This window comes from Ovis canadensis, chromosome 12 (assembly GCF_042477335.2).
Source record: "Ovis canadensis isolate MfBH-ARS-UI-01 breed Bighorn chromosome 12, ARS-UI_OviCan_v2, whole genome shotgun sequence".
NCBI classification, from domain to species: domain Eukaryota; kingdom Metazoa; phylum Chordata; class Mammalia; order Artiodactyla; family Bovidae; genus Ovis; species Ovis canadensis.
Genome location: NC_091256.1, coordinates 57,626,551 through 57,651,808, shown reverse-complemented (window position 1 = coordinate 57,651,808; position 25,258 = coordinate 57,626,551). Strand labels below are relative to the sequence as shown.

The window sequence follows — 25,258 nt, the reverse complement described above, 5'->3', positions numbered from 1 at the left end:
GGGAGAGGAGCCCACTGCCCATCCTGGAAACAGGTCATGGGAAATGATGCGCCTGCTTCCACCAGTAGGGCTGAAGCCGACTGAGGCTCAGGCTGAAAACCTGGCTACCTGGGAGCTTTGGAAGATCCTCAGCTGAGGGACTAGGCCACTGACAAAGTGATGACCCTGCTCCTAATCTCTACAGGTGTCCGATCCTGCCAGGAAAGCTTCATCACGCCCTCCTCTGGGGTGGCCGCCATCAAAAAGCCAGATGACAAGAGCTGGAGGGAAGGTGGAGAATCATAACCCTCTACATGGCTGGTGGGGATGGAAATCATGCAGCCGCTTTGGAAACAGCTGGGAGGTTCTCAAAAGGCTGGACACAGAGCTGGCACATGACCCAGCAATTCCACTCTTAGGTGTGCACCCAAGAGAAAGAAAAACAGCCATTCACACAAAAACTTGTAAGTACATCTCATGAGGGCCTTCCTTACTCATAATACACCAGAGCAGAGAAACACAGAAGTGTGTCAACAGCTAAAATGACAAAGAAAACGTGGCATATCTGCACAGTGGAATATTGTTGTTGTTTAGTCGCTAAGTCGGGTCCAACTCTTTTGCGACACCGTGAACAACAGGTTCTTCCTCTGTCCATGGGATTTCACAGGCAAGAATACTGGAGCGGGTTGCCATTTCCTTCTCCAGTGCAGCTTCCCAGACCAGAGATGGAACTCAAGTCTTCTGCACTGTCAGGCGGATTCTTTACCACTGTGCCATGTGGGAAGCCCCACAATGGAATATTACTTAGTGATAAAAAGAAACAAAGTACTGACAACAGGCTACAACATGGATGAAACGTGACATTATTCTGAGTAAAAGAAGTCAAATACAAAAGACCATGTATTAGAGAATTCCATTTATATGAAATATCCAGATTATGAAAGTCCATAGAGACAGAAAGCAGATTAAAGGTTGTCTGGGGACAGGGAATTCATGAGAAGTGGGGACTGGCTTCTAGTGTGGGTAGGAGGTCTCTCCTTGGGGTGATGCAAGTGTTCTACGATTGCTTGTGGTGATGGCTGTGTGACGCTGTGAATACACTACAGAAAAATCAATGACCTGTAACGGGTAAGTTGTATGGTACATGCATTACGTCTCAATAAAGCTGTTATGTAAGAAAACAAGGAAGATCACACCAGGCAATCCTAAAGGAGATCAACCCTGAATATTCATTGGAAGGGCTGATGCTGAAGCTGAAGCTCCAATACTTTGTCCACCTGATGTGAAGAGCTGACTTATTGGAAAAGACCCATATGCCAGGAAAGATTGAAGGCAGGAGGAGAAGGGGGTGACAGAGAATGAGATGGTTGGATGGCATCACCGACTCAATGGACATGAGTTTGAGCAAGCTCCGGGAGATGGTGAAGAACAGGGAAGCCTCAAGTGCTGCAGTCCATGGGTCAGAGTCAGACACGACTTAGAGAATGAACAACAACAATATGCTTTTTCCCTGTGACTAAGACAAGACTGTGGAAAAGAGAATTCAAGGTCATGATGAGAGATGGGGGTGACATTAGTGTGTGCAAGGTAGGGGGTCCTGCACCCAGAGCTCCCAGGTTACCTGGTGGTATCACCAGGAGAAGGGAGACTTGGAGGTTGGACAAAAAGAATTTATGTTGGAATTAATGCTTAGAACATAGAAAGTACCTAAAATTAATCCCTTACTTGTTCATCCTGAAAAGCAGAAGCTGTTAAGAGCAGGCTATATGGCACAAGTAACAATTAGCTCCTTCAACCAGCGTTTTGCCCCATTTATCCAAAACATGGGTAGAGGTTCCACAAGAGATTTCACTGTTACTAAAAATACTACAGGATCTAGTGTGTGTGGCCGGGATGGGCCCCAAGCCCAGGGCACATGAGCTGAGTCGGAGGGGGGCAACGTTAGCAGCTGGCTGAGCTCCTGATACCAGAACCTCCACCAGCCCAGACCACGGCATCACGTGACCTGGAAGCTGGCACACAGTGGGGACACGCCTTGTCGTCCCCATGTCCTGACCAATTCCGAACCTGACACGCAGAACTCAGAGAGGACTGCCAACTGAGTGATCAAGGACCAAAGGAACTCTGATTGACCCACGGAGGCAGCTCTGACAGTGAGTCCCCGGGCCCACACCTGTGTAACAACCACAGTCAGCCCAGGTGAGGCCAGGGACAGTGTACTCATCCACAGAAAGCCAGGTGAGCTGCTCAGGGGCGTGTTTGATAATAAACTCCACACTCGAAACTAGTGTACTGTCTCCCAAGCCCCCTGCCCATCCCAGCAGCCGGCACACAAACCTGAGCTGGGAGACCTGGGAGAGAACTGGGACTGCCCGCAGCCCTGACAAGAAACAATGGTGTTTACAGCACCGACCCCTGGACTGAGCCCACGGCCTCCTGCTGCCCACATCAGGAGCAGGCATGACCTCACCATGCACGTCTACTGTCAGATGATGTCCCAATTTGGGGTTTATCCCGGGTCCTGGGACAATGACACACAGGCAGCTGGTGACCAGGAAGAGGAGGAACCCCAGCCCCGAGGTCTGGGACGGGAGGGACGGGAGGTCTGCTCCACATGGCCCCCACTTGGACCATCCCCATCCACCTCCGTTACCTCTGCCTCCCGGGACCACGGTGGGGTCATCGAGAAGTGACAGCAGGTAAATTTTAGCATTCAGGACACAGAGAAACTTTTGGGGAAGAACCTGGACGTGTGCAGAGCTCAGTGTATGGCCTTACACAGGCAGGACTCCCAGCCCCCGCAGTGTGTGTGTGGGAAGTGCAAGGTCAGAGCTGGAAGCAGAAACCTGTGCCCATGGCTCCCACAGCCCCGAGGTCTGTTCTCATAAATGCGATGGAGAAGCGTGAAGCATAACTGGGCCCTCTGGGGTCCTGTGTGCAAAGTGGACTCTGGGGGCTACTCAGAGAGAAAGGCATCGATCTCATAAAACGGAGATTACAGGTACCTCGGGGATATTGCAAGCTCGGTTCCAGACCCTTGCAACAAAGGGAATTTAGAAACAGCTGGGTCAAACAAACTTTTTGGTTCCCCAGTGCATATAAAAGCTATGTTTCTACTGCACTGTGGTCAATATTGAGTGTGCAATAGAATTATGTCTAAAAAAGCAATGTACACATCTTAATTGAGAAGAATCTACTGCTAAAAGATCAGTCGGGTCCTTCATCATCTCTTTGTGACAACAATGTCAGAGATCACTGATCATGGATCCCCGTCACAAACATGATAATGACCAAGTCTGAAATACTGGGAGAATTACCAAAATGCGACACAGAGTCATGCAGGGAGCAGATGCTGTTGCAAAAATGGCACCAACGGACTTGCTCCATGCAGAGCTGCCACGAGCCTTCAATTTGTTTAAAAAAAAAACTTCGAAGTGCAATCAAGTGAAACTCAGTAAAAGGAGGTCTGCCTATTTAATAATAAACACTGAGTACGAGCTGTCTTCCTTCTGGGTAAGCCCTGGGCCAGTCGCTGCGTGGGTCTGGTCTGAGATATTCTTGTTCTCCCTGCTAAGAGAAAACGCCCTTGCAGAAATAAGATGATAAAACCCACATGATCTCACTCCTTTATAAAATTTGCAAAGAAGGATTGTCACCACAAAATGCCCTTATCAATGACTGCAGACAAGACATATTACAATCACTGTGTCCACTGAGAAAAGTAAGGTTTGTTTAAAAACAAAAACAGGGAATTCCCTGGTGGTCCAGGGGTAAGACTCCGAGCTCCCAAGGCAGGGGACCCAGGTTTGATCCCTGGGCAGGGAACCACATGCTGCAGCTACGATGTAACACAGACAAATTAATCAGAAACCCAGTAGCCTGGTTTGTAACTGTCTTTCCTCCCACCGCTGTCCTGTCAGGGGAAGCCACCATCTCCCCTCTACTTTTTTTTTAATACTTCAATTAAAAATATCAAGCATCTGAGTTTTCTCAAAACTGCCTCTTTCTAAGTTCCTGCTGAAAAACTTCACCAACCGCTTCCCAGTTAGGTATAACAGGTGCCGCTGACGATGGGAGGAGGACTTGGCAAGTTACAGTCTGTTGTGAGCTGTCCTGATTGCCCGAGATGCGTCATTTAAAAGATGAAAACAAAACTATAGGATCGGCTGGCCTTCAGTTCTGCGTTCATTTCGGGAATTATGGGATGGGAAAAAAAGAAGACCTGCTTGGCCACTATCATACAAATAAACATCAGGTACCAGAGATATTTCTGAATCTAATACTAACTGCTTACAGGTTGTTTTTTCCTTTTCCTTTTTTAAAAAAAGTATTGACAACACGTTGACTAGCTTAAAAATAGAGGCTTAATTTTCTCTTCCTGGACCCACTGGGCTGACTGGGTCATGGCTGCTGCAAACCCAAAGCAGCCATTAGCGGCTCTCAGCTCGGTGCCACTGCCTCTGCCCGCACTGTGGGTGGCAATTTGCAATGCCCCCATTTCTATATTTAATCCTGGCTGACAGAGTGTGGGTGCCGGCCTCCTATATTAAGAAAACGATAGTAAGTTCATCTTATTTTAACTAGCCCACCCTTTGGAAATTATAAGGGGAGTTATTTTAAGAGCCAGATGAGCGACAGCCTCCTGAGACTGTCTGGCTTCTCCCTGCCAGGTTTCTTTACTTTTTATTTATTTTTAAAATTAATCAATTTATTTTTTTGGCCACACTGCAACGTTTGCACGATCTTAGTTCCTCAGCCAGGGATTGAAGCGGTACCCCTCACAGTGGAAACCCAGAATCCTAACCACTGGACAACCAGGGAAGTCCTCCCCACCCTCCCCTGCCCCACCCTCCCCACTGCCAATTTCAAATACACCTGCAGGTCTCTGACACCAAGGACAAAGGAGTATTAACGAAGGCAGCTAATAAAGATTATATTTGGGGGTTAATGCACAGTGTAGTGAAGACGACTCATTTCTAATAACAAAGGGGGCATCCGCCTCCCACTTACCCCGAGCATTGCAGACCCGGGGCCAGGGAGAAGGGCTGCCTGGTCATGAGGCCAGGTCTCACTGGTCACATTCTGTGTCAGGGAGCTGGAGAAGGTCAGTCAAGTGCTCACTGCTGCTTGAGAATCAATGCCTTCCCTGTTCTAATCAGGCAACAGGAGAAGGAGGGCAGGCAGATTCCTGTTCCAAACTCCATGGAGAGCAGGGAACGGGGGCAGTGGTTATACACAAGCCCCCCTCCCCAAGGGAGGTGGCCACCTTGCCGAAGTTCACACAAGATCCAGAATCATTCCCATGGCTGCCAGCTTCCTCTTGCGTATCTGGGCTGTGGTCTCAAGATGAGGACCAACAGTGGAGAATTCACATTCCTGATGTGGAACAGGAAGGACATTGACAGGGGTGTGCCACCAATGATCACAGCCAGTGAGAAAGCAAAAGCTGGTAACAGGTGACCAAAACCAAAAGTCCACTCGCAAAGAAGGACACACTCAAGCCATACGGCTGACCAAGTTTCTCAAGCTAGATGCTCTGCATTTTGGTAAGAGGGGGGACTGGAGCCATCCCGTGTCCAAGGCATGGGAGCAGCCTGCAGGCAGGTGTGGGCAGGAGGAAAGCTGTCATGGGTGGGCGTCGCTGCATCCTCTGACCAGCGAGCAGGAGCCTCCTGGCCAGCCTAGGAGAAGCTGGTTCACAGCAGCTGGGGCATCAGGGTTGTGACCAGACCCCAGCTCCCACCCTGTCATCTGATGAACAGGGAGCCTTAGCAGTAGAGGATGGTGTTTTCAGAAACAGAGATTCTTAGAAAGTGAGAACCAGAAGGCAGGAGGCTGTCGCCAAGGCAATCGTCAGCCGCATGACAGAGTATCAGGGGCCCAAAGCGGCTTTCGCCCCCTCAGCTCTTGACCCTAGGAGACCAGAATTCCTCAAAAGGAGGAAACATGCCTTCTTTCCTCCTTGCTTCCTCCCCGGCCATGGATCTGATGCCCTGTCCATCACGAGGGAGGAGCTCCGATGAAACGAGGTCATGGAACTGAGAGGAGCATCCAGGCTGCATCCTGTACTCTTCAGTGAAATCTAGTCTCCACTCCACCTCGCACAGGACGCCTTTTCACAGCCACCTAGCAACACTCAGTGGATGCTGCCTACGCAGGAGCCTCCCCCACGGACCCCATACCTCGTCTCCCAGGCTTCCTTCACCTGGGCCCCTCTCTGCGGTGCATCCCACCTCCCCAGGGCTGGCGAGGCGGGTCTACATGGCAGGAAAGTGGGCTCGGCAAGCAGGCAGGTTGTGGTATGGGCTCTTACACAGGGTGGACAGGAAAGGCCTATTCTCTTATTCCAGAGACCTGAAGACAAAGACAGGCCTCCAGACAGCTGTCAATGGGGCCTGAGTAGGCCCAGCTCAATGTGCCTTCCACTTCAAGTAGACCGGTCAGGGAACTCGAACCAGATGTGAGGCCATTTCCAAGGGAACATGCAGACCCAGAGCTGACAGCAGAAGCGGCGAGAACTCAGACTCTGATGTTTGAAGCTGGAGCCCAAAGGACTGGCTGACGGGCAAGACAGAGAGCTTTTGAGACAGGCTGAGTCACAGAGGCCACAGGAATCTTGGCTTCACAACCAGAAGGATGGTCTGGCTGCCACCTGGGTAAGGAGGAACCCAGGACTTGTGTCTGACACTCCATGCCAACCGTCCCAGGCCTCAAGTGGCAGCTGGAGTCAGGGGAGGGCTAGGGGCTATACGGCTGGAGCCACCGGCCTAAGCTGGGATGGGGCCTGGGTCTCCGAAGCCAGCAGGAAAGGAAGACAGGCAGGAAGGTGGGACAGCACAGGGACTACAGGTGTGGCGGTGGCAGAGGAAGCAGGGGAGGGCGACCCTGGACCTTGAGCAGGGGAAGCTGGATGAACCATGAGGGACATACCAGCCCACCAGCTTTGGCAGGAGGCTCCAGGGACCGGGCCAGAGGGATGGAGAGTAGACGCTCCAAGGTGCGGAGCAGGAAATGCCAGCGCCTGCTGGGTCAGGTAGATGGGGGGAGGGTTCCCTGCAGGAGCCAGCCACAACAGGGGCAATGAAGCACAGGGCGGAGCCTGTCTTTCGAGTGGGCCCAACCCACGTGCTGGAGTTAACCGCCCGTGATTCTAACAGAGAAAAGCTGCTGATCACTCAGGACACAGCCACCTGGTGCTGTCAACTCAAACCATCTTTCCAAAAGATGTCTTCTATTCACTCAGGATGTTCACTGAGTTCCTTCTCCAAAAGCACTGTGGGAGAGAGGCCAGGCAAGGTAGGAAGATAGGATGCCAGGAGGCAAGTGCCTGAGAAAACCACACTCAGCATGGGAGGCAGGAAGCGGGGAAGGTTTGGGGGAGGAAGGACACAGGTATGTGTATGGCTGGGCTGCTCTGCTGTTCACCTGAGACTGTCACAGTATTGTTAATTAGCTATATCCAATATAAACTGCATTAAAAAGAGAGGAGGCATGGAGGTCACGGCGGCTGAAGCAGCAAGGCTGTGTCCGCATGCCGGGGAGGAGTTCAGGACGCTCCAGGAAGACATGGGTGTGGGGCTGGGCGGGTGAATGGGGGTAGGTGGGAAGGCCAGGCTGGACATCAAGGCAGGAGAACAACAGGCACGTCAAGGGGAAGGGAGTCAGAGGTGAGCGCACGGAGCCGAGAGCCACAGGGCAGCAGGGCCCAGGCTGAGGGCCCCCACCTCCAGGGTCTTCCCTCTCTGATCTGCCCCCATGGCCCGACAGGTCTTAGAAAAGCCCAGCGGTCTCGGCTTCCTTTCACGTTGGGCCAGTTGTGGTGGCAACGCTCCTCTTGGGCTGGGAGAGCCATGTGGAAAACAGTCAACAAAGGGGCCAGGCAAGATAAGTCCCCAGGAGAGAAATCACAGCAAAGGACATTCAGGAACCAACACGGGAGAAGGAGCGAGACCTTTAAGAAGATGAATCAGAGACAAAGGCACAAAACCACCCCTGCTTTTCATCCAATGTGAAAAAGTCATGTGTTATGATGGAGTTAAATCTGCAAAGCAAAACAAGGAAAAGCAGCTTTTCTATTTCAGGCAAGCTTTTCTATAATAATTATTATTATTCATTTTGTATGCTGCTACCTTCCTGAATTTTTAATTATTTGAGTTATTTTTATCACCGAATCTCCTGGGCTCTCCAGGTATGTTACTGTGCCATCGCAAAACTAGAGAGAATTGCTTCTTTTCTACCAGTTCTTGTGACTTTGCTTTCTTTCCTGTTTTACTGTGGTGCCTAAAATCTCTGAAACAATGTTAACCTGCCTGACTCCTGACCTCAGGGGAAGATCCTCCAGGCTCCCCTCTGAATAAGATCCCCCATTAAGTCTTGGGGAAGTAAAATCAATTCCTACCCCAAGTGTTCTTATCAAGGATGGGGGTTTGGGTGAGTTTATAAAAAGGTCTTGAGTGTTACAAGAACCTAAACACCCCACAGACAGCTGCCAGGTCACCCCTTTCAGCCAACCACAGGGAAGGGAGAGCAGAGGGGGAACAGCCTCTCCTGGACCGAGATCCCAAAACTTCCAAGGGGAGGACTCAGAAGGAAGAAGCCCAAAGCCTGGCTGCCGCTGCTGCACAGAGGCCCTGAAAGTCAGCACCAGGAGAAGCAGTCAGGCTGCTTTCCCTCGCAGCAAATAAGTGTCCTCCGCACCCTCCAGTTCACTCCCCACATCTTTTCTATTCCCTCAATTGGTTATCAGAGGCCCCGTCCCTACAGCCCCTGGCCGACGGGAGTCCTGGACCCCATCAGTGACCTCCAGCCCTCCCCACTACATCTCATACCAGCTCGCCGCTGCCCAGGGCTATACTGTGTGTTTCCTAAGTGGCAGGGCAGGAGCCAGTCCTCAAGACGAAGACTACTCAATGTGTGCAAACCAAAGAAAATAGGGCAGGAGAGAAGTTTCTCTAAGACACATGTGCAGCACGGAATTACTGAAAAAGTGAAATTAGCAGCCATCTCACTTCGCTGTTTTCTCCTGTGATTGGCATCCACAGAATTACGTATAGTTTATGGAAGACTTTCATTTAAATGACTTAGACTCCATCCTTGGTGAAGGCATTCTCTCCATAGAAAATACAGTAAGACCACTGTGCTCAGTGTTTTCTGGATGATGATTATTTTGTTCCTTCACTCCTGGTGAGTTATGAGGCATCAGAAGAGAAGACTAGGTTTGGTAAAATTATGAAGCATCATTTGTAAATCGTGAGCACAAAATCCCTACTAAAATAGGCACTAAATATCATAAAGCCATTGTAAACACTTCTTTAACATGTATTTTTTAAAATGACTGTTTTAAATGCAGCCACACAGGCTCCATAAATGAGAACAAAATGCCATATATTTCTAGAAGATTCCAAAAATTCCCTTGCTGCCTGCATTTCATGAATGCCTCAAGCATGTGAGGAAAGACCGGACTGAAGATTATAAACTTATTGCCAAGGAGACAGTGATGGTAGAAATACCATATTCAGTAAACTTCCAAAAGTTTACTGAATGAAAATCAGCAAAAATTCTGGACGAAATAAGCAAAAATTCTAGCACAGTGTTCAGGTAGAACAGAGCTCTATAAGGCTTCCCCGATGGTTCAGTGGTAAAGAATCTGCCTACAATGCAGAAGCCTAAAGAGATGTGGGTTCGATCCTTGGGTTGGGATGATCCCCTGGAGAAGGGAATGGCTACCCACTCCAGTATTCTTGCCAGGAGAATCCCATGGACAGAGGAGCCTGGCGGGCTACAGTCCGTGGGGTTGCAAAAGAGTTGCATGCGACGGAGCGCACTATAAACTACGAGTCTCAAAGAGTTCTCAGCAGTTCCAGAAGCCTGGCCGTTGGATACAGGGCTAGTGAAGAACAGAAAGCTGCTGAGGCCACGGCGCCTCTCTAAGTTGAAAGACACCCCGACTGTCACAACACTCATGGGCCTAGAACGTACCCTTTGCTTGAAGTACAGCTTCCCTTAGGTAGGACTAAGTTCATCAGATCTAAGGGCACTGTGGCCAGCACTTAGTTCAAAGAGGAAAATTATTGAAATTGGAAAAAGAAATACACAAAAAGAGGATTAGTTAAAAAAAAAAAAACAAATGTGAAAAACATATCTCAAATCAAGGCCCATTCCCTGATTCCGACAGGCCCAGGGCCTATCACCCCAAGCTTTCCAACCCGAGCCTGACCTGTGTCTCTTGTTTCCGGAACAAGCTTCTGCAAAGCATCTCTCTGATTCTATGTGAAACCCCAGAGCCTACACAAAGAGTTAAGACTGAGCCCTGCTCCGGAGGCATCCCCTGGTAGAAGTATCAATGTAGTCCTGCTTGGAGTGACACTATTGGAATGGGGTTTTGAAGGATGAGTAGGAGTTTTCACAGTAGAGAAGAAAGGAAAGCTTGGCATTCAAGGCAATTGGAAATGAACAGTGCAAATGGACAGCATGTGCAAGTGCCCATCACACCTGGGGGATGAGGAATTACTTGTATGCCAAAAGGAGTAGTGCCCAGACTCCCAGCACCCACACAACATCTGCTAACTGCCATACTGCTTTCCGACTTTTCCCCTTATGTTTTTTCTTTACATCAACCTTTTTTTTTTTAAGTTTACTTTAATGTCATCTGAGATAATTATCTCCATTAAACTCTGGATTATGACGTACCATTTATATTTTCCTTAAATCACAGAGAAGATAATCACACACCGTTAAAGTAGAAAGCATCCCTCTGTGAGGCTGGAGCTAAGTCCTCTTTTGTGCCAGCCATAATCCCCAAGCTGGGAGCTCCAAGGCCTGTGCTGTCTGAGGTGGAATCTGATTAATGGAAGAAACACAGGCAAACACCAGAGGCAAGACCCTTCCCTCTCGGTGGGTCACACTGTCTCTGTCTGGTGACCTCACCGTTCCCCCTAAGGCCCTGCCCTGACCCACAGGCAGTCATCAGACCTCCTGTGGCCAGAAGCTCCCAGGGTTGCATGTGACCCTCCGTTAGGACAGTTACCCGCCTGACTTTCATTTACCAGTTTGAAAAACAGGCGTTGACAGTATTTTGGTAATTTATTATGCAACTTCTTAAAAGTTGAAAATCATACTTCATTAAACACAAGAGCCTAAATTGGGTCAGATGGCAGCATGGCCTCCTGGGGGGATTAACGAGGAACCAGTGAGTGGGAAGGGCCAGCGAGGATCATTTGTCCTTACCTCCGTGCACGAAGCCATGCAGGGTGCAGTCGGAAGGCCCCACCAGGTGGATCAAGCTGGACTGGCTGTAGCTGACCGTGTTCGGCTCTGGAACCATGAAGGAGAGAGTTTAGGTCACGAGACTGATCGGTTTCCACAGCTGAAGGGCTCTGCAGTGCGACACTGTCCTGATGTTCACATGGACATTGCCACCACCCTGGGTGGGGTTTCTCTAAGGAACACTGGTCTCAAAACGCTCCAGTCCGTGGGGGGAAGGCTTGAGGATTAATTAGCCACTTGGATAGTGGGTTGTGACATCATTTCCCTGGGGACACCAGTGTCCCCAGTGAGGCCTTGCCCTGTCCCATGGGCAGCCACTGACCACCTCTGGGCTATAAGCCCCCACGATCGGTGTGGCCATCTGTTAGGACACAGTCACCAATCCGACTTTCAGGCCCCATTCTGTAAACATTTAAGCAATTTATTACACAGCCTCTAGAAAGTTGCAACTTTGTCAAACACAATAATAGGTAAGGACTCCGGACCAGACAGAGACACCGAAGGTGTGGGACCCCAGACCCCACCCTGGACTCCGGCTGGCCCGCGGTGCCAACCTGGCCCAAGAGACGCAGCGCCGGAAGGGGTGCTGGCTTTTCCTCCTGTGTTCCCCGTGCATCTTCCCAGAGCACCAGCCACCACCCCTCACCCATGAGGCATGGCTGTTGCTGAAAATCTCTAAGAGGCTACACTTAAAAGAAAAAAAAGATGAAATAAAGCCTCATCTCCAGAAAGTGACACCACCCCTCAAAACACTGACTCTTCTGACAGGTGTGAGTAATTCAACAAAGGGGCTTCTAGGCAGACCCCCTGCCGTGACTGCTTCCGCCTTCCCAGACCCTTCTGGGAAGGATGGCTGACGCCCATCTGTTTCCTACCCAGACAGCTGGTGCTCAGAGAGGGTGGCCCCTTCCTGCCCCAGCAAGAGGGAGCTGCCGAGGAAGCCAGCCTGCTGGGCCCCTGAATGGCTGAGACAACCTGCAGTTGAAGAAAGGTCCTTCCCGTGTTTGGATGTAGACAGAAAAACCTCTGCAGGAAGTAACAGTGCTCAGGACCCAGGTCGGGTCACCTAGCGTCAACAGTTGCTTCTGAGACTCTGCCTGGTGCTCCTCCACGTGGGATCCCAGGAGGTGTGGTTGTCTGCGGGGGTCTTGAAGCAGGAAGATCTGTGTTCCTGTGAGCTGGGGTTTTGAGGACTGACTTCCAAACTCAAGATATTTGCTATTTGTTCTCAAGCCTCCCAGCTTAGAGAGATTTAGACTCAAGTTTCAAGCTCGTATGTGAAGTGCCATCTGTTCCAAGAGGGCCCTGCGGGAGGGACTCGACCATGTTGACGTGCTCTTGGCTGGGAGGGCCCTCGGCTGCGGCGGAGGCCATGAAGCGGCTCCAGCTCAGGAGGTGGGGAGGGCGCGGGGCTCTCATTGTTATCCGTGGTCAGCTTCTGTCTCTGGGGGTTCTGGCGACTGGCCTGCTCCCCCTGCCTGCTCTCCGGGCTCCCTGTGTGACCAGCAGAGGCCGGAGCCAGCTGCCATGGGAGGTCCTGGCGCCAGCCTCGGGTGGACCCTCCACCTGGGACGTGTCTGAAGCCACAGCCTGTCGCAGTGTCGGAGCTGGTGGAGAATGCCCTGCCAAGAGGCCAGCTCTGAGGACTCTATCCTCTAGCCCACCCACCTGGATGAGGACCCCTAGGGAGCAACAGCACAAGGACTCCATCTAAAACCAGACAACAGACAGCACGCATAGCTCCACGGCTCAGGGAGCGAGCTCCAGGGCCCCCAGAGTCCCTGGGGACTGTGGTCAGCGCAGACGACCCCCGGGAGGAGACGCTTCCTCTCCCAGCTGCCTCCCAGGCCCGGGGTCGTCCAGAACAGTCCCGATCATCGGGGAACCAAGCTGGGTCTCAAGGAATCATCGCTGGACACACTACACTGGATGAGAAGGGAGGCCCTGAGAAGGCGTCCAGGACGCTGCCCTGCCCCATTCCTAATTTCATTCCAAGTGGAGAAGAGCACCCAAAACCCTCTTTCTGCTCAGGAGATCATGGCCCCCACTGGTCAGGTGCACCCTTGGCCACGCCTACTGTGGCCTGGGGTGACTGGGTGGAGGGGCACAGCCTGAGGGCCACAGAGGATACCAGCTAAGTCCCTCTGCCAGCACAGCCATCACAGAAACACTCCAGGGCAGCACTAGCACCCTACGACACCCCCAGTCTTCAAGGACTGTCTCCCTTGGGCCTCTCTCTGCAAAGAACAAAAAGGCACCGAGAACCACGCAGTACCCTGTGGCGCTTTCTTTGCTTTGTGTGCTGCTCATAAAAAACATCAAAGCAGCTATTTTACAGCATGAATGGAAATGAAAAGCCTCAAATTTGGCCCGCTCTCAGAACTGCTCTGACCGGTTAAGAGGTCTGCGGGTGGACAATGACAAAAGATTTTTTTTTTAATTTCAAACAATGGAAATAGTACACAAAAATCTTTGTCAACTATCTACTTATTCAAATGACAAGCCATTTGAAATAACTATAACCACCGAGTCAAAGAGATGCCCCCCACCCCCGTGTTCTGTAGTAATGTTTAAAATATCAATTAATCCCTGTCTACTAATTCAGTGTTATTGGAACTCGCACTGATGTGCTTTTAACAAATGAAAACACCAAACTTCTTACAGGAAAGAAAAATGCACACACATCCTCAAGTGCTCCTTCCCTGGGCCATGAGCTCTAACTCTGGGGGCTCAGGGGGCTCCAGAGGCTGGGACTGTGCCAGGGGGGTCCACAGTCACCTCCTGTCCCTGTTCATCCTCAGTGGCTCTTCCCCTGTTCTTTATGCCCTGTCTCTTAGGGGAACCAGAGAAAAATGTGAGACGGTCTTTCCAAAGCTTGAGGGCAAGGCACAGACATACAGGGGTCATCCGTGATTGTGACCAGTGCTGCCCTAACAAACAGACGTGGGGCTGGACAGGATGGTGGTTGCTGTCCTTGAGGGTGGCGTGCACACACGGGGCCAGGAGGGAGAACACGGCAGGCCTGTCTCCTCGCCTGCTTCCCACCTGGACCACACTTCTCAGCCTCCACAGGAGAGTGAGCAGAAGTGTCCCGACCCAGGGCCAACCCACCGAGCCCCTGACAGAGAGCCTCCCTGCTCCTTCCCCTCTCGAGGTGCCAGGAGCTACCTGACACAGAGGCAGAGCTATGAGGCCAAGGTCCCCACCTCCTGGAGGAGATCCCCCGGATTAGGACTTTACAGGGAATAAACCTCTAGTGTTAGGAACTAGGATTTTAGAGTGTAAGCAGCTACCATGGCCTTGACCAGTGCGCCTCATCTTTGAACCTGCAATTTCAGAATGCTGTCTGGAAACTGAGTGGTCCCCAGGGCAGCCAGAGATAAGCACAGACCGCCCCCCCCCCCACCACCCGCTTCAAGCCCACAGCAGGAACCTGAGGTGCAGACAGACTAAGCCCCAGCGGAGCAGAGCTGGAGTCCAAGCCCAGAGGTTCCTTCTTCTGCTCCCTCTTCCTCCCCAGGACAAGTGCTGCTGGGAGCTGGGGTGACAGGGCCTGGCAGGGCCCCAGGGAGAAGGCTCTCCCATCCAGGGCCAGCCCCCAGCAGGCAAGCACCAAGCACTCTTGTGGGTGGCTCAGAGTAGATTGGCCAGCAGGGGTAGTCAGGTACTGGCTGAGCTCAGGGAGGCAGGCGCCAGGCCCAGCCCAAGAATGAGGGGATGGTCTGACTCATCAACACCCCAGCTGTTGAACTTCCCTGGTAGTTCAGTGGATAAGAATCCGCCTGCCAATGCAGGGGACATGGGTTCGATCCCTGGTCCGGGAAGATTCCAAATGCCACAGAACAACTAAGCCCAAGAGCCATAACTACTGAGCCTGCGTGTGGCAACTACTGAGCCTAGGCACCCTATAGTCCGTGCTCCACAAGAGAAGCCCTGCGGTGAGGAGCCCGAGCACCGCGAGGAAGAGCAGCCCCTGCTCCCTTCAACTACAGAAAGCCCATGCACAGCAACAAAGACCCAGCACAACCAAAAAACGAGCAGATAAAAAAAGACCACAGCTGTCCTAGCAATGGGCACACTGGGGACAGTGGAGATCAGACTTCAAGGTGAATACTGCTTCAAACCCAAAGGCCAGGGGAAAGGCAGAGATAATTTCGTCATAATCCCGAGAGCCCCCAGAATGGACGGTGGGCTATAGGACCAGACAGTCCCTACACAGTTAAGGCTGGACAATTAATGGTCATGAACTGAAGAGTTCAAGGTAACTATTTTGTCTTGTCAGATGGAGGAAACACAGTAAGAAAAACTGGGCTTCTAAAAAACTCCCAGACTCTCTGAAAAGACACCTGAAAGATGAACTTGGACCCTCGCAGGGGTTGCTAGGCAACAGCCAGAGAGATGAAATCTGATTCTGACTGCCAAAGTAACGGAGAGCTGCAGATCCAGGGGGACTTGTGGGTGGTGGGGTGGCAAGTCCAAGGTCAAGCCTGCCTCCTCAAGGTGGGGTGGGGGTCCTCCCACAGGGAGGGGCACAAGTATTAGGAGACCCCAGTGCCAAGTGCACAAGGCAGTGCTCAAAAATCCTGCAAAGAATGGATATGTGACTTCTTTAAGAAGTGGTTAAAAGTCAGTCCCTATTGCCGAGAAAGATGCATTTTTATTAGGGCCAGAAGAGGCAAAACTAAAGAGCTTATAAAAATCTATCACAAAAGCTTGAGATTCAGAATGCCATCTTACAGTAATATCACTGGAGAGTAAGAGATCCTAAAAAATACTAAGTATCAGATTTACAATCAGAGGAAGGCAAACAGAAAATAATCTCACGAGTGAAAGAATTTAAACTGATTGAAAACCCTGAGTAATTTTAGTTTCTCAGACAATCAGTTAAAGGAGTAAGCCAGGATTAACCCCATGGCCCTCAAAGCCCGAGACTGCCTTCAGCCCCAGCTTCTGTCCCAGTACTGGCCAGCAATCGCCCCAGGACAGGTGGATTCAGCCCTCAGAGGCCAGCCATCACCTCTTTCCAGCCCCTCTCTTTGCTGCTTTCGAGCTGACACTGCTGCTCCTCTTCTGTCTCTGACAAGGACACTGGTCACTGGATTTGGGGCATCTCAAGATTCTTACCTTGATTCCATGTGCAGAGCCTCCCCCTGCCCCACACGAATCAGGGTGCAATCACAGGGCCCAGGGACTTGGTGCGATCTGTGTCCTGAGGGGAGGGAGTTGCCATTCAACCTGCTCCAGCCTCTCTCCCAGGAACTCCCCCAACACCAAGTCCTTGTCCTTCTTTAGATATCGCAACTCCCCCATGTCCCTCTGTGCCTTTCCTGACCTGCCTGCTCACCCGCCCTCCTGAAAGCAGAGCCTGGGACTGAGGTCGCTGACCGCCTGCAGCACATGCCCAGGGCCTGGACACACTGGAGTCATCACGAGAGCCTCAGTCTCTCCAGCCCTGGCCCTGGAGCTCACTGCGCTCATTAGCAGGGGAGGGGCAGAGCCCAGGGCTCATGGAGCAGCGGCATCGAACGAGGAAGGGGTGACCTGGGGCCGGTCCTCAGATAGGAGGCAAGGGCCGGATCAGGAGCCACACCACCCGCACGCAGGGCCCGTGAGGTGCTGCTCTGGGATCCAGCATGGAACACGGACACTCATCCTGGGAGCCCAGCCAACACGGAGAGGAGAGGACACACAGCCCACACTCCATGCAGGAAGATGTGATCAGGTGTGCGCAGAGGAGGGTGACGCGCAACACCAGGCTAAGGCCCCAAGGCCCAGCCCTGAATCTGTTCCATCAGGGACTCGGGGGACAGCCTCCCTTACCTATTGGGACTGTGGACAGAGGTTTTGTCATGGCTGCAGCCCTCTAGGCACCAGGAGGAAGCAGCCGTGAGGAACCGGGCCTGGCAGAGTTCTCCGCGCCCCAAGCTGTCTGGGCGCTCAGAGTCCGTCTACTGAACCCACGTCTGGGCAGTGGGCCCGGGAAGAACAAAGTGGGAAATGCTGCTGCCATTCTGTGGGGTTTTTTGGCTGTGTTGGGTCTTCATTGCTTTCTGCGTCTGCTTTTCTCCAGCTGCGGTGTGCACGCTTCTCATTACAGTGGCTTCTCTTGTTGTGGAGCACAGGCTGTAGGTGCATGGGCTCAGCAGTTGCGGTGCACAGACTCTAGGGTGCTCAGGGGGTTTCAGTAGTTGTGACTCCTGGGCTTTAGAGAACAGGCTCAATAGTTATGGCTCACAGGCTTTTAGTTGCTCCGCGGTATGTGGGATCTTCTCAGATCAGGGATGGAACCTGTGTCCCCTGCATTGGCAGGCGGATTCCTATTCATTGCGTCACCAAGGAAGTCAGCCATTCTGTCTTTTTTATGAGCTGGAAATCCCATCAAAAATGCACTCCAGGTAAACTAGAGGGACAAACTCTTCGTGGCCAGGTGTGCATCCCTCTGGCCAGGCAGCGGGGCCCCTCCCCTACGGGGGCCTCCCGATCAGCACTCCATGGCAGCAGATACACCGAGGCCTTGAGGCTTGTCCCCCAGCCCCATAGTCAGCTGCGCCACTTGGACAGGGCTTGCGAGATGCAGGGTCAAAGGGATGGTGCCCCACAAGACAGCACCTGGGGACGCACTGGCCCCAGCAAGACAACGCTCATGAGCAGGCCTCGCTGCCTCGGCCCCCAGACTGCACCCCGGCTCCTACCTGGGTTCAGGACGGGCTGAACGATGTCCCCGTTGCGCCACTTGGTCTCCATGCGCTCCAGCTTCTGGGCCTCGTAGCGCTTGCGGCCCTCCTCCTCCTGCTCCTGGCGGGAGTACTGCGGGGCGGGGCAGGGTAGGAGAACGAGAGAGGGTCAGGCCTGGCCCCCAGGTCGCCTCTCATGTGCCCCTCCTTCCTGCAACTGGAACTATCCCTTCTTTCTCTGACATTATTTATATGCACGATATAAATAATGAAGACACAGAGGAGGGGGAAATACCACAGAGACCTCCCTGGACGAGAGAGTCTGGGTCAGATGTTTGAGTGATGTCCTCCCTGGAACTGCTTTTCTACCCGTGTGTATAAAAGGTTCTGCCGTGCTGTACGTGAAGCTCAAAAGTCACAGCCTTCCCTCCTCTCATGTATCACCCTGCCATAATTTATGTGATGGATCCATAATATCTGGACACTTAGTCTGCTCCCAGTTTTTCACCATTAAAGCATCACACTGATAATCTCAGCCACTTTCCATGTTATACATAGCTGCCCCAGTCCTTCCTAGACACAGAACTAGAGAGTCAAGGAGCCCCAGAAAGGCTGCCCTCAAGACCAGGAGAGAAGAGGGCAGGTCCCCATGTGCCCCAGACACTAGGCACCCTCACTCCGTTGACTCCCAGCCACTCAAGCAGGCTGCTGGTATATAAGGAGCACCCACCAAAGCTCTCCTGATGGATCATGGGTATTCTGATCCAAGAAGGTAAATATAAACATGAAAATAAAACGTGGCATAATGGAGAATGTTGCATCCTCTGGTGCCCATTGCCCTAGGGCCCAGTGCAGGCAACACCCTCTGTCCCGGGATCCATCGGGGAGGTCTGGGGTCCTCAGGGCGTCCCTGCTGACCCCTGCCTGGCCACTCTCCTGACGGGCTCTGACCTCTGCCCTTCCATCCATTCCACTTGCATCTCCCACTCAGCCCATGGAGAAGCAGCTGGGCTCGGGGCCCTGCGTGCTCCTCTCTGACCCTGCAATATCAGACCTTCTTTCAAAAGCTGGTTTTAAATATCTTGCTTTCCTTGCAAGTGGCTCAGCTGCAAAACCACCCAAATCTGAACACACTCAATGGCTTCATTACCATCATCTTGGGCTTGAGAGTCCGCCTCTAAAGGAGGCTTTGAAGGGAGTGGGGTGGTATGTCCAAAAGAAACAAAGTACGGTGGGTGTTGAGGGCGCCATGGAGCCCCAGCCTCTCCCTCCACAGACGATCCCTCACGGCCCACCACACAGGGCAAGGCCTCCAGGAGCAGAGACTGTGCTGTGCCTTTCTAGGAAAGCGGAAGGACAACTTAACATGTCCTCAAGAAATGCCTTTAAAGAGATTTTTTTAAAAAGAGCCAACCTCCCCGGGCTAATAAATCCTCGTGTCCAGTAGGGTCATGAGACCTCTGCACTCACATGGGGGCTGACAGGGGCCCTGGCTCTGACACCAGCCACGAGGACCAAGAAAAGGTAGCCTCTTCACAAACCAACGCCTCCTGCTGACTTAACATCTGGGGACACATCATGAGAGCATGCTCTCGATGGGCTGACACCCACTCATCCGCAGGGGCTCATCAGACTCAGCTGACTCGAAGCAGAAGACTGCCCAAACATGCCAGGCAACAGTCTGAGTGAGCCTTTTGACTCAAGCTCACATTGACACACCAATAAAAACCAGAGTCCACTCTCCAGTGCTCCCCCAGCCTCTCGGGGCCACAGCTGTCCCCAAGCCACCAGAGGTCTCTTGATTCATCACAGGGTCACCAAAGTCCCTGGTCCCTGGGGGACGAGGTGGAGCATAGTGACGAAGTCCTCGCTGAGCGACACCACAGGGGACAGCTGGGCTTCCCCAGGAAAAGGCACTGATGTGGTCGATCCACACACACACGTACGTGTGACAGCAGTGTGTGTGCACGTGTGCGATGTATGCTCTGTGAGATATCTATGTATATGTATGTGCAGGATGTATGTGGGATCAACATAACATACCTGCATGTGTGAGACACGTAAGATACACACACAGAGGCAGAGTGATGTATGTACTCAATAAATAACCACTATCAGTGCGGGGTCGGCCAGAGGAAGCTAGCAGGACCTAGGAAGCCTGACGGTCAAGTTCCCGGCACCTGAGTGTCTGTGCTCCTGGGAGTCAGAGCCGGGCTTTCCAGGACTCAGATGGGCTGTGCCCCGCAAAACAGCAGACCTATATGTTGAGTCAAGAGAAGGCTTGTTCGTGGGCCTAGCACATGCTGGGGGTGGGGGGGGGAGAAAACGCAAATAAATATTAGCAACGGCTGCAGCTGTAAGCCACACAGCTTCTCCCATCTGGAGCTCTCTCTGTACCCAGTGGAATGCTTCCAACACCCCCTGCAACATGGGCAGAGTTGATATTTATGTCTCATCAAACCCGGCTAAACAAAGGGAATGGGAAAGTGACTGGGGGCCCACGCCAGGATGTGGGAGGGAAAGCAGGGGATGAGGGGGGTGACATGCAGAGCTGCCCTGTCCCCGTGGGGAGGGGGATAGGAGCCAGCAGAGCCCAATGTTGCTGGCCCCTCCCCTGCTGGCTAAAAACCCACCAGCTCTCAGCACCGAGGCCCACCCCAATCCCTGCCTCCAGGAGCCAGAAGGAAGCAAAAGCTGATGTGCCTGACCCAGCAGCAACCCCTGAAGACGTATCACATGGCTACTGAAGCCAGAGATAAGCCCTGCTGGAGACTTCTAAAACTGTGTAGCATCTGAAAATTAAATCTAAAAGTTAAATAATGGCGTTTGAGTGTTTACATGAGATGTGGCTAATTTAACATCAAGTGCTTAGTGGGAAAGAGGAAAGCGAGGATAAGCACACTTGTACTTTCTAAAGAGACAGTCACTGAGCCTCAGACTCACACCTGCTTCTTGCGTCTTAAAACCCCTTAGTCAGTGCTGCTTGAAAATAACAAAATGGTCAGCAGCAGAGAGAGCAGCTCCCGGAAGAATGTGGTGGGTGGAGGGTGGGGGGTGGGTAGGTGGTGCAGACAGGGAGGGAGGGAGGGAGGGAGAGAGGGAGAGAGAGAGGTGGGCTGGACTGAAGGCCAGTGTTCTGGCTTCAACAGCAGCCTGTCAGAATTCCTGTCCACGTGGGACTTAGCATGTGACCTATCTGGGAACTAGGGTCTGTGCAGGAATAATTAGTTAAGACACGTGCACTTGTGTGCGCACACACACATACGGAAAGGCAGCCAGGTGACCGCACAGGCAGAGGCTGGAGGGATGCGACCACAGGTCAAGGAACGTCTGGAATGCCCGAACCAGACGACACGGGAAGGATCACCTCCGGCCCAGAGCCTCCAGCAGGAGCGCAGCCCAGCGGGCACTGGGATTCTGCACTTCTGGCCTCAGAACTGGGAGAATGAACTGCAGTTCGAGCCCCCAGGCTGTGTCACAGGGGTTCCCGGGAAACTCACACAGATGGGACATGTGGGAAGCTGGCCCCGAGCACCTGCCCGCTCCTCACATGTGAAGGGACAGGCAGCCCGGAGCTGCGGACACCACCACCCTGCCCTCCCAGTACCAGACCCAGGACCACCAACCAGATGCAGACCAAGGTCTGAGCACCCTTCCCGGTCCATGTGGAGAGAACGCCTGTCACCAGGAATGCTGTTCAAAAGTCTGGACTTAAGGGCAGCTGGAGCCCAGAAGCTGAGTGGCCCTCCCCCGACTCCCCAGGGCCTTGACCGGGCAGGCAGCGTGCTGGTCAGACATGAGCTATGGGCTGGGAGACCCCCACCCAGCAAGGTGACAGGGAGCAAGCCCCCACTGCCTCAGGCCTATGGGTGGTGAGGGGACACAACCGAGAGTGGAAGGGGCCTGTGGCAGGGGGGCGGGGAGGAGACTAGGGAGTGCTCCTCCGTGAGAGCGATACAGTCCCTAACTGCCTGGGTCCCCACTTTACTGTTTCTTCTATGGACATCTCAGCCACAGAAAAAAGCTCCCTGCAGGGGCAGACACAGCTAAGTCAGGCCCAGGCCTCTCTGAGAACAGCCCGCCCTTGCAGGGGTGAGAGCAGAGCACCGGGCCTCCAGGGAGAGCGGGTCACAGATGTCCTTGGAACATCCAGGGGTGACACAGGAGGAGGGGTGGGGCACTGTGAGGGGAGGAGTTAAACCCCTCTATCAGCTATCAGCCTCATTTCCCCCTCGGAATGCCTGCCCCCCGAGCCTGTCTGCAGTGGGGCACCTGGGCATGAACACGACGAAGTCTCTTCATGCATAGATGTGTCTGTCCAGAGAAAAACCCAAACGAGAGAAACCAAGGAAGGAAGTGGACACGGCGGGAGAGATAGCGGGGCTGAAACAGAGATGTCTCAGCCTGTCTCCCCAGGACTGTGGTCTCCCCTAGACTGGCCACCTGCACAGTTCTGTTGCCCATCTTGCCTCTGACCAGGGCCCTCCAAGGGGGGTCTGGTATCTGCAGGGCCCAGGCCAGCTGCTCTGGCCTTCTCTGTATGAAGGGACTCCCTCCCCCTATGCCTCTAAATCTCCTGAGACTTGGTCCCCCCTGCCCTCTGCCTGGGAAAAGTGGGCAGGGTCTCCTTACCACAACCGGAGGCACCTCCAGGACCTTGTCCACATTCTTCAGCGACAGGGGCACGTACCACAGGGTGGCCTTATTGGTCAGCTTTTTGGTACCTTCAAAGAAGAAAGACATGTGAGGAATGGCCTAGGAGGCGGCAGGGTGGCAGGCAGGGCCAACACCACCTCTGGCCCCCACCCCCAAGCCTCCTTCAGCCTCGAGGTGCAAGTGTGGGCACAGACTAGGGGGAAGCGCGGGCCCCAGCTGGGGAGCCCCTGCCCCAGTATGCTGCCCCACACTGAGGCTGCTGGGAAGATTTCAAATCTGGTCTAAGCTGGGGGGCCTGCCGGCTTTCTAGGACTTTCTAACTCAGAAGGCCCACATCTGGAGGGCGCCAACTCCAGGCAAGCCTCCAAGGAGCCTCCAGAGGGAGGGGGAGGGAAGGGCTAGGGTGGGGGGCGGGTGGGCAGATTGGCCTCGGCCTCCTCCCAGGGAAAAGCAGGACAAAGCCAGGCTGGGCCCCATCTCCACCGAGAGATCCCAGCTGACGGATCTCATGGTAGAAGGCCCCGCTGAGGAACTGGACATCACAACACACAGAACAGGAAAGTCCTCTGAAGGACCCATCCGCTGGATTAAAGGCCACTGAGAAGAGCTCTGGGTGGGCAGGAGGCAGCTCATGGATGTGAGGCTGAGGGTCATGGAGGTGGGGCCATGGGGCACAGCCAGAGTACAACCTGCCCCCCACCAGGCTCCCCTTCCCAGTAAGGGGCCCACACCAGGCACAGTTGGGGGCACTCAGCCTCACTCCAGATGCTCCCAAGTTGGGGCTGAGAGAGCGCTGTGGGCTGCTGGCTTCAGCTCTGGAGTGAAGGGCAAGAAACAGAACCCTCTCTGGGCACTGAGCCTGGCCTCAGGGCAGAGTGGGGCTCCCAGGGCAGAAGGGCTGCCCAGGCTGAATATCACGGGCCAAAAGAGCCCAGAGATCCCTGTGGGTCCACACCCCTCACTTGTGCAGGAGGAGACTGAAGCCCAGAGAAGTCAAGGGGCTTGCCTACGTTCATACAGAAGCTCGATGCCTCCCAGACCCCATAATTTCAGGAAAGTATTAATCTTTGCAAGGATGCCTATTAAAAGTTGCCTCTTTGACGTGGAAGGTTGCATGTAGCAGAGAACAGGAGAACTTCAGGACAGAGAGTAAGCAGAGTAGAGGAAGCAGCCTGGGGGCCTGGCCCTAAATGCCTCCTACCAGTACCTCTGACCTGCCCCCCCCAAGGCGATCATGGGGCCTCCGTTTACTCCCTTATACTAGACCAAAGGTCCAGGCCGAGCCCTGGCAGGTCGGTAAGAAAGAGGGCGAGGCCCACCAGGACGTTTCCACAGCACCACCAGGACCACAGGCAAACAACATGGAAAAATAACTTCACTGCTCTGTGATGGAGAGTGATTCTGACAACCTGCTCTGGGGAGTAAAGATTTCCTGTCCGACTCAGCTAGAGCCAGCCTGATGGCCCGTTTCCACGGAAACGCCGAGTGGCCCTCCTCCAAACCCAAACGAACACCATGGAGCAAATGAGGCAAAACACTCAAACTGTGCTTTCTCTATCATTCAATAAAGCCACCAAAAGACAACAGTAGCACTGAAAATATCTATTCTGAAATTATGAGGCTCCCAGCCATTTTCTGGAGCAACTTCGCAGCAATCACATCCCAGTGAACTTAATATTTTGACAGTTGCCGGAGATGAATGAGCAAAGGTTTGCTGGTTGTCTGCCTGGGCGCGTGCTCGCCCAGCTGCCTCCTGAAGGCGGCGCGGCCCCGAGTGAGGGGGACGCACAGAACGGGCCTCCAGGGGCTGTGAAATACAGAGACGGCACGCGAGCAGCCTCCTGGCTCAGCCTCATCGCCTGTTTGTCTGCCCAGCCTGGTCTCCCCACCTGGCCATGTTCAAAGCCCCTCCGGGCAGCCCTGTTCTGGACCAGGCAGCCACGCAGCCTGCCCTCACACCCCAGCGGACATGCAGGCAGAGACGCATCAAGGCAGGAAGACCTTGAGACACGGGGTCCCAGGGTAAGAGAGACTCACACAGACCCAAACATGGGAAGACGGAGAGAGGACGACAGAGATACAGACGTGGTGCCAAGACCCAGAGGAGGACCCGGATGTAAGATCAAGGTGGGAGGAGGGCGCCCGGACCTGCAGCAGGGGCTTGTGGGCAAGGCGACCAAGCTGTGGAGAGAAGATGCAGCCCCAGGGCTCCAAGCGTCCACATCCACCCTGTGATCCAGCTTCGGGTTTCTCCCTTGGCCTCGGCCCTCCCCCGGGTCAAAAAGCTGGGCAGTGCTGGCCGGCCCCTCCTCTACTAGGCCTCTGTCCCCCTCACATGCCCGCAGCCTGCCCGCTGTTCCGGGAGGCTGTGCTCTGCACAGCCGCTTCTATCCTTGGGGCAGCTTAGACTGTGTGCCCACCCTTCAGGGTCAGGGCAGCTGGGGACTCTGTATGTGTGTGTGTGTGTGTGTGTGTGTGTGTGTGCTGGGGACTGTGTGTGTGTGTGTGTGTGCTGGGGACTGTGTGTGCGTGTGTGTGTGTGTGTGTGTGCTGGGGACTGTATGTGTGCGTGTGTGTGTGTGGTGTGTGTGTGTGTGTGTGCGTGTGTGTGGTGTGGTGTGTGCTAGAGACTGTGTGTGTGCGTGTGTGTGTGTGTGTGCGTGTGTGTGTGGCGGGGTGGGGGG

The 25,258-nt window shown here is 53.4% G+C and overlaps 1 protein-coding gene across 3 annotated transcripts in view; it reads right to left on the bottom strand.

Annotated features, from left to right (window-relative positions):
- ACOT7 (acyl-CoA thioesterase 7) overlaps nucleotides 1–25,258 on the bottom strand; it is a 103,168-nt gene that overhangs the window by 22,379 nt on the left and 55,531 nt on the right. For all 3 annotated transcript variants that reach the window (XM_069544815.1, XM_069544816.1, XM_069544817.1), the window contains exons 4-6: nucleotides 22,551–22,642; nucleotides 17,937–18,051; nucleotides 11,206–11,292 (exon numbers count right to left, since the gene is read on the bottom strand). In XM_069544815.1, the coding sequence (XP_069400916.1) occupies nucleotides 11,206–11,292; nucleotides 17,937–18,051; nucleotides 22,551–22,642 (294 nt within the window). The remainder of the gene's footprint in view (nucleotides 1–11,205; nucleotides 11,293–17,936; nucleotides 18,052–22,550; nucleotides 22,643–25,258) is intronic.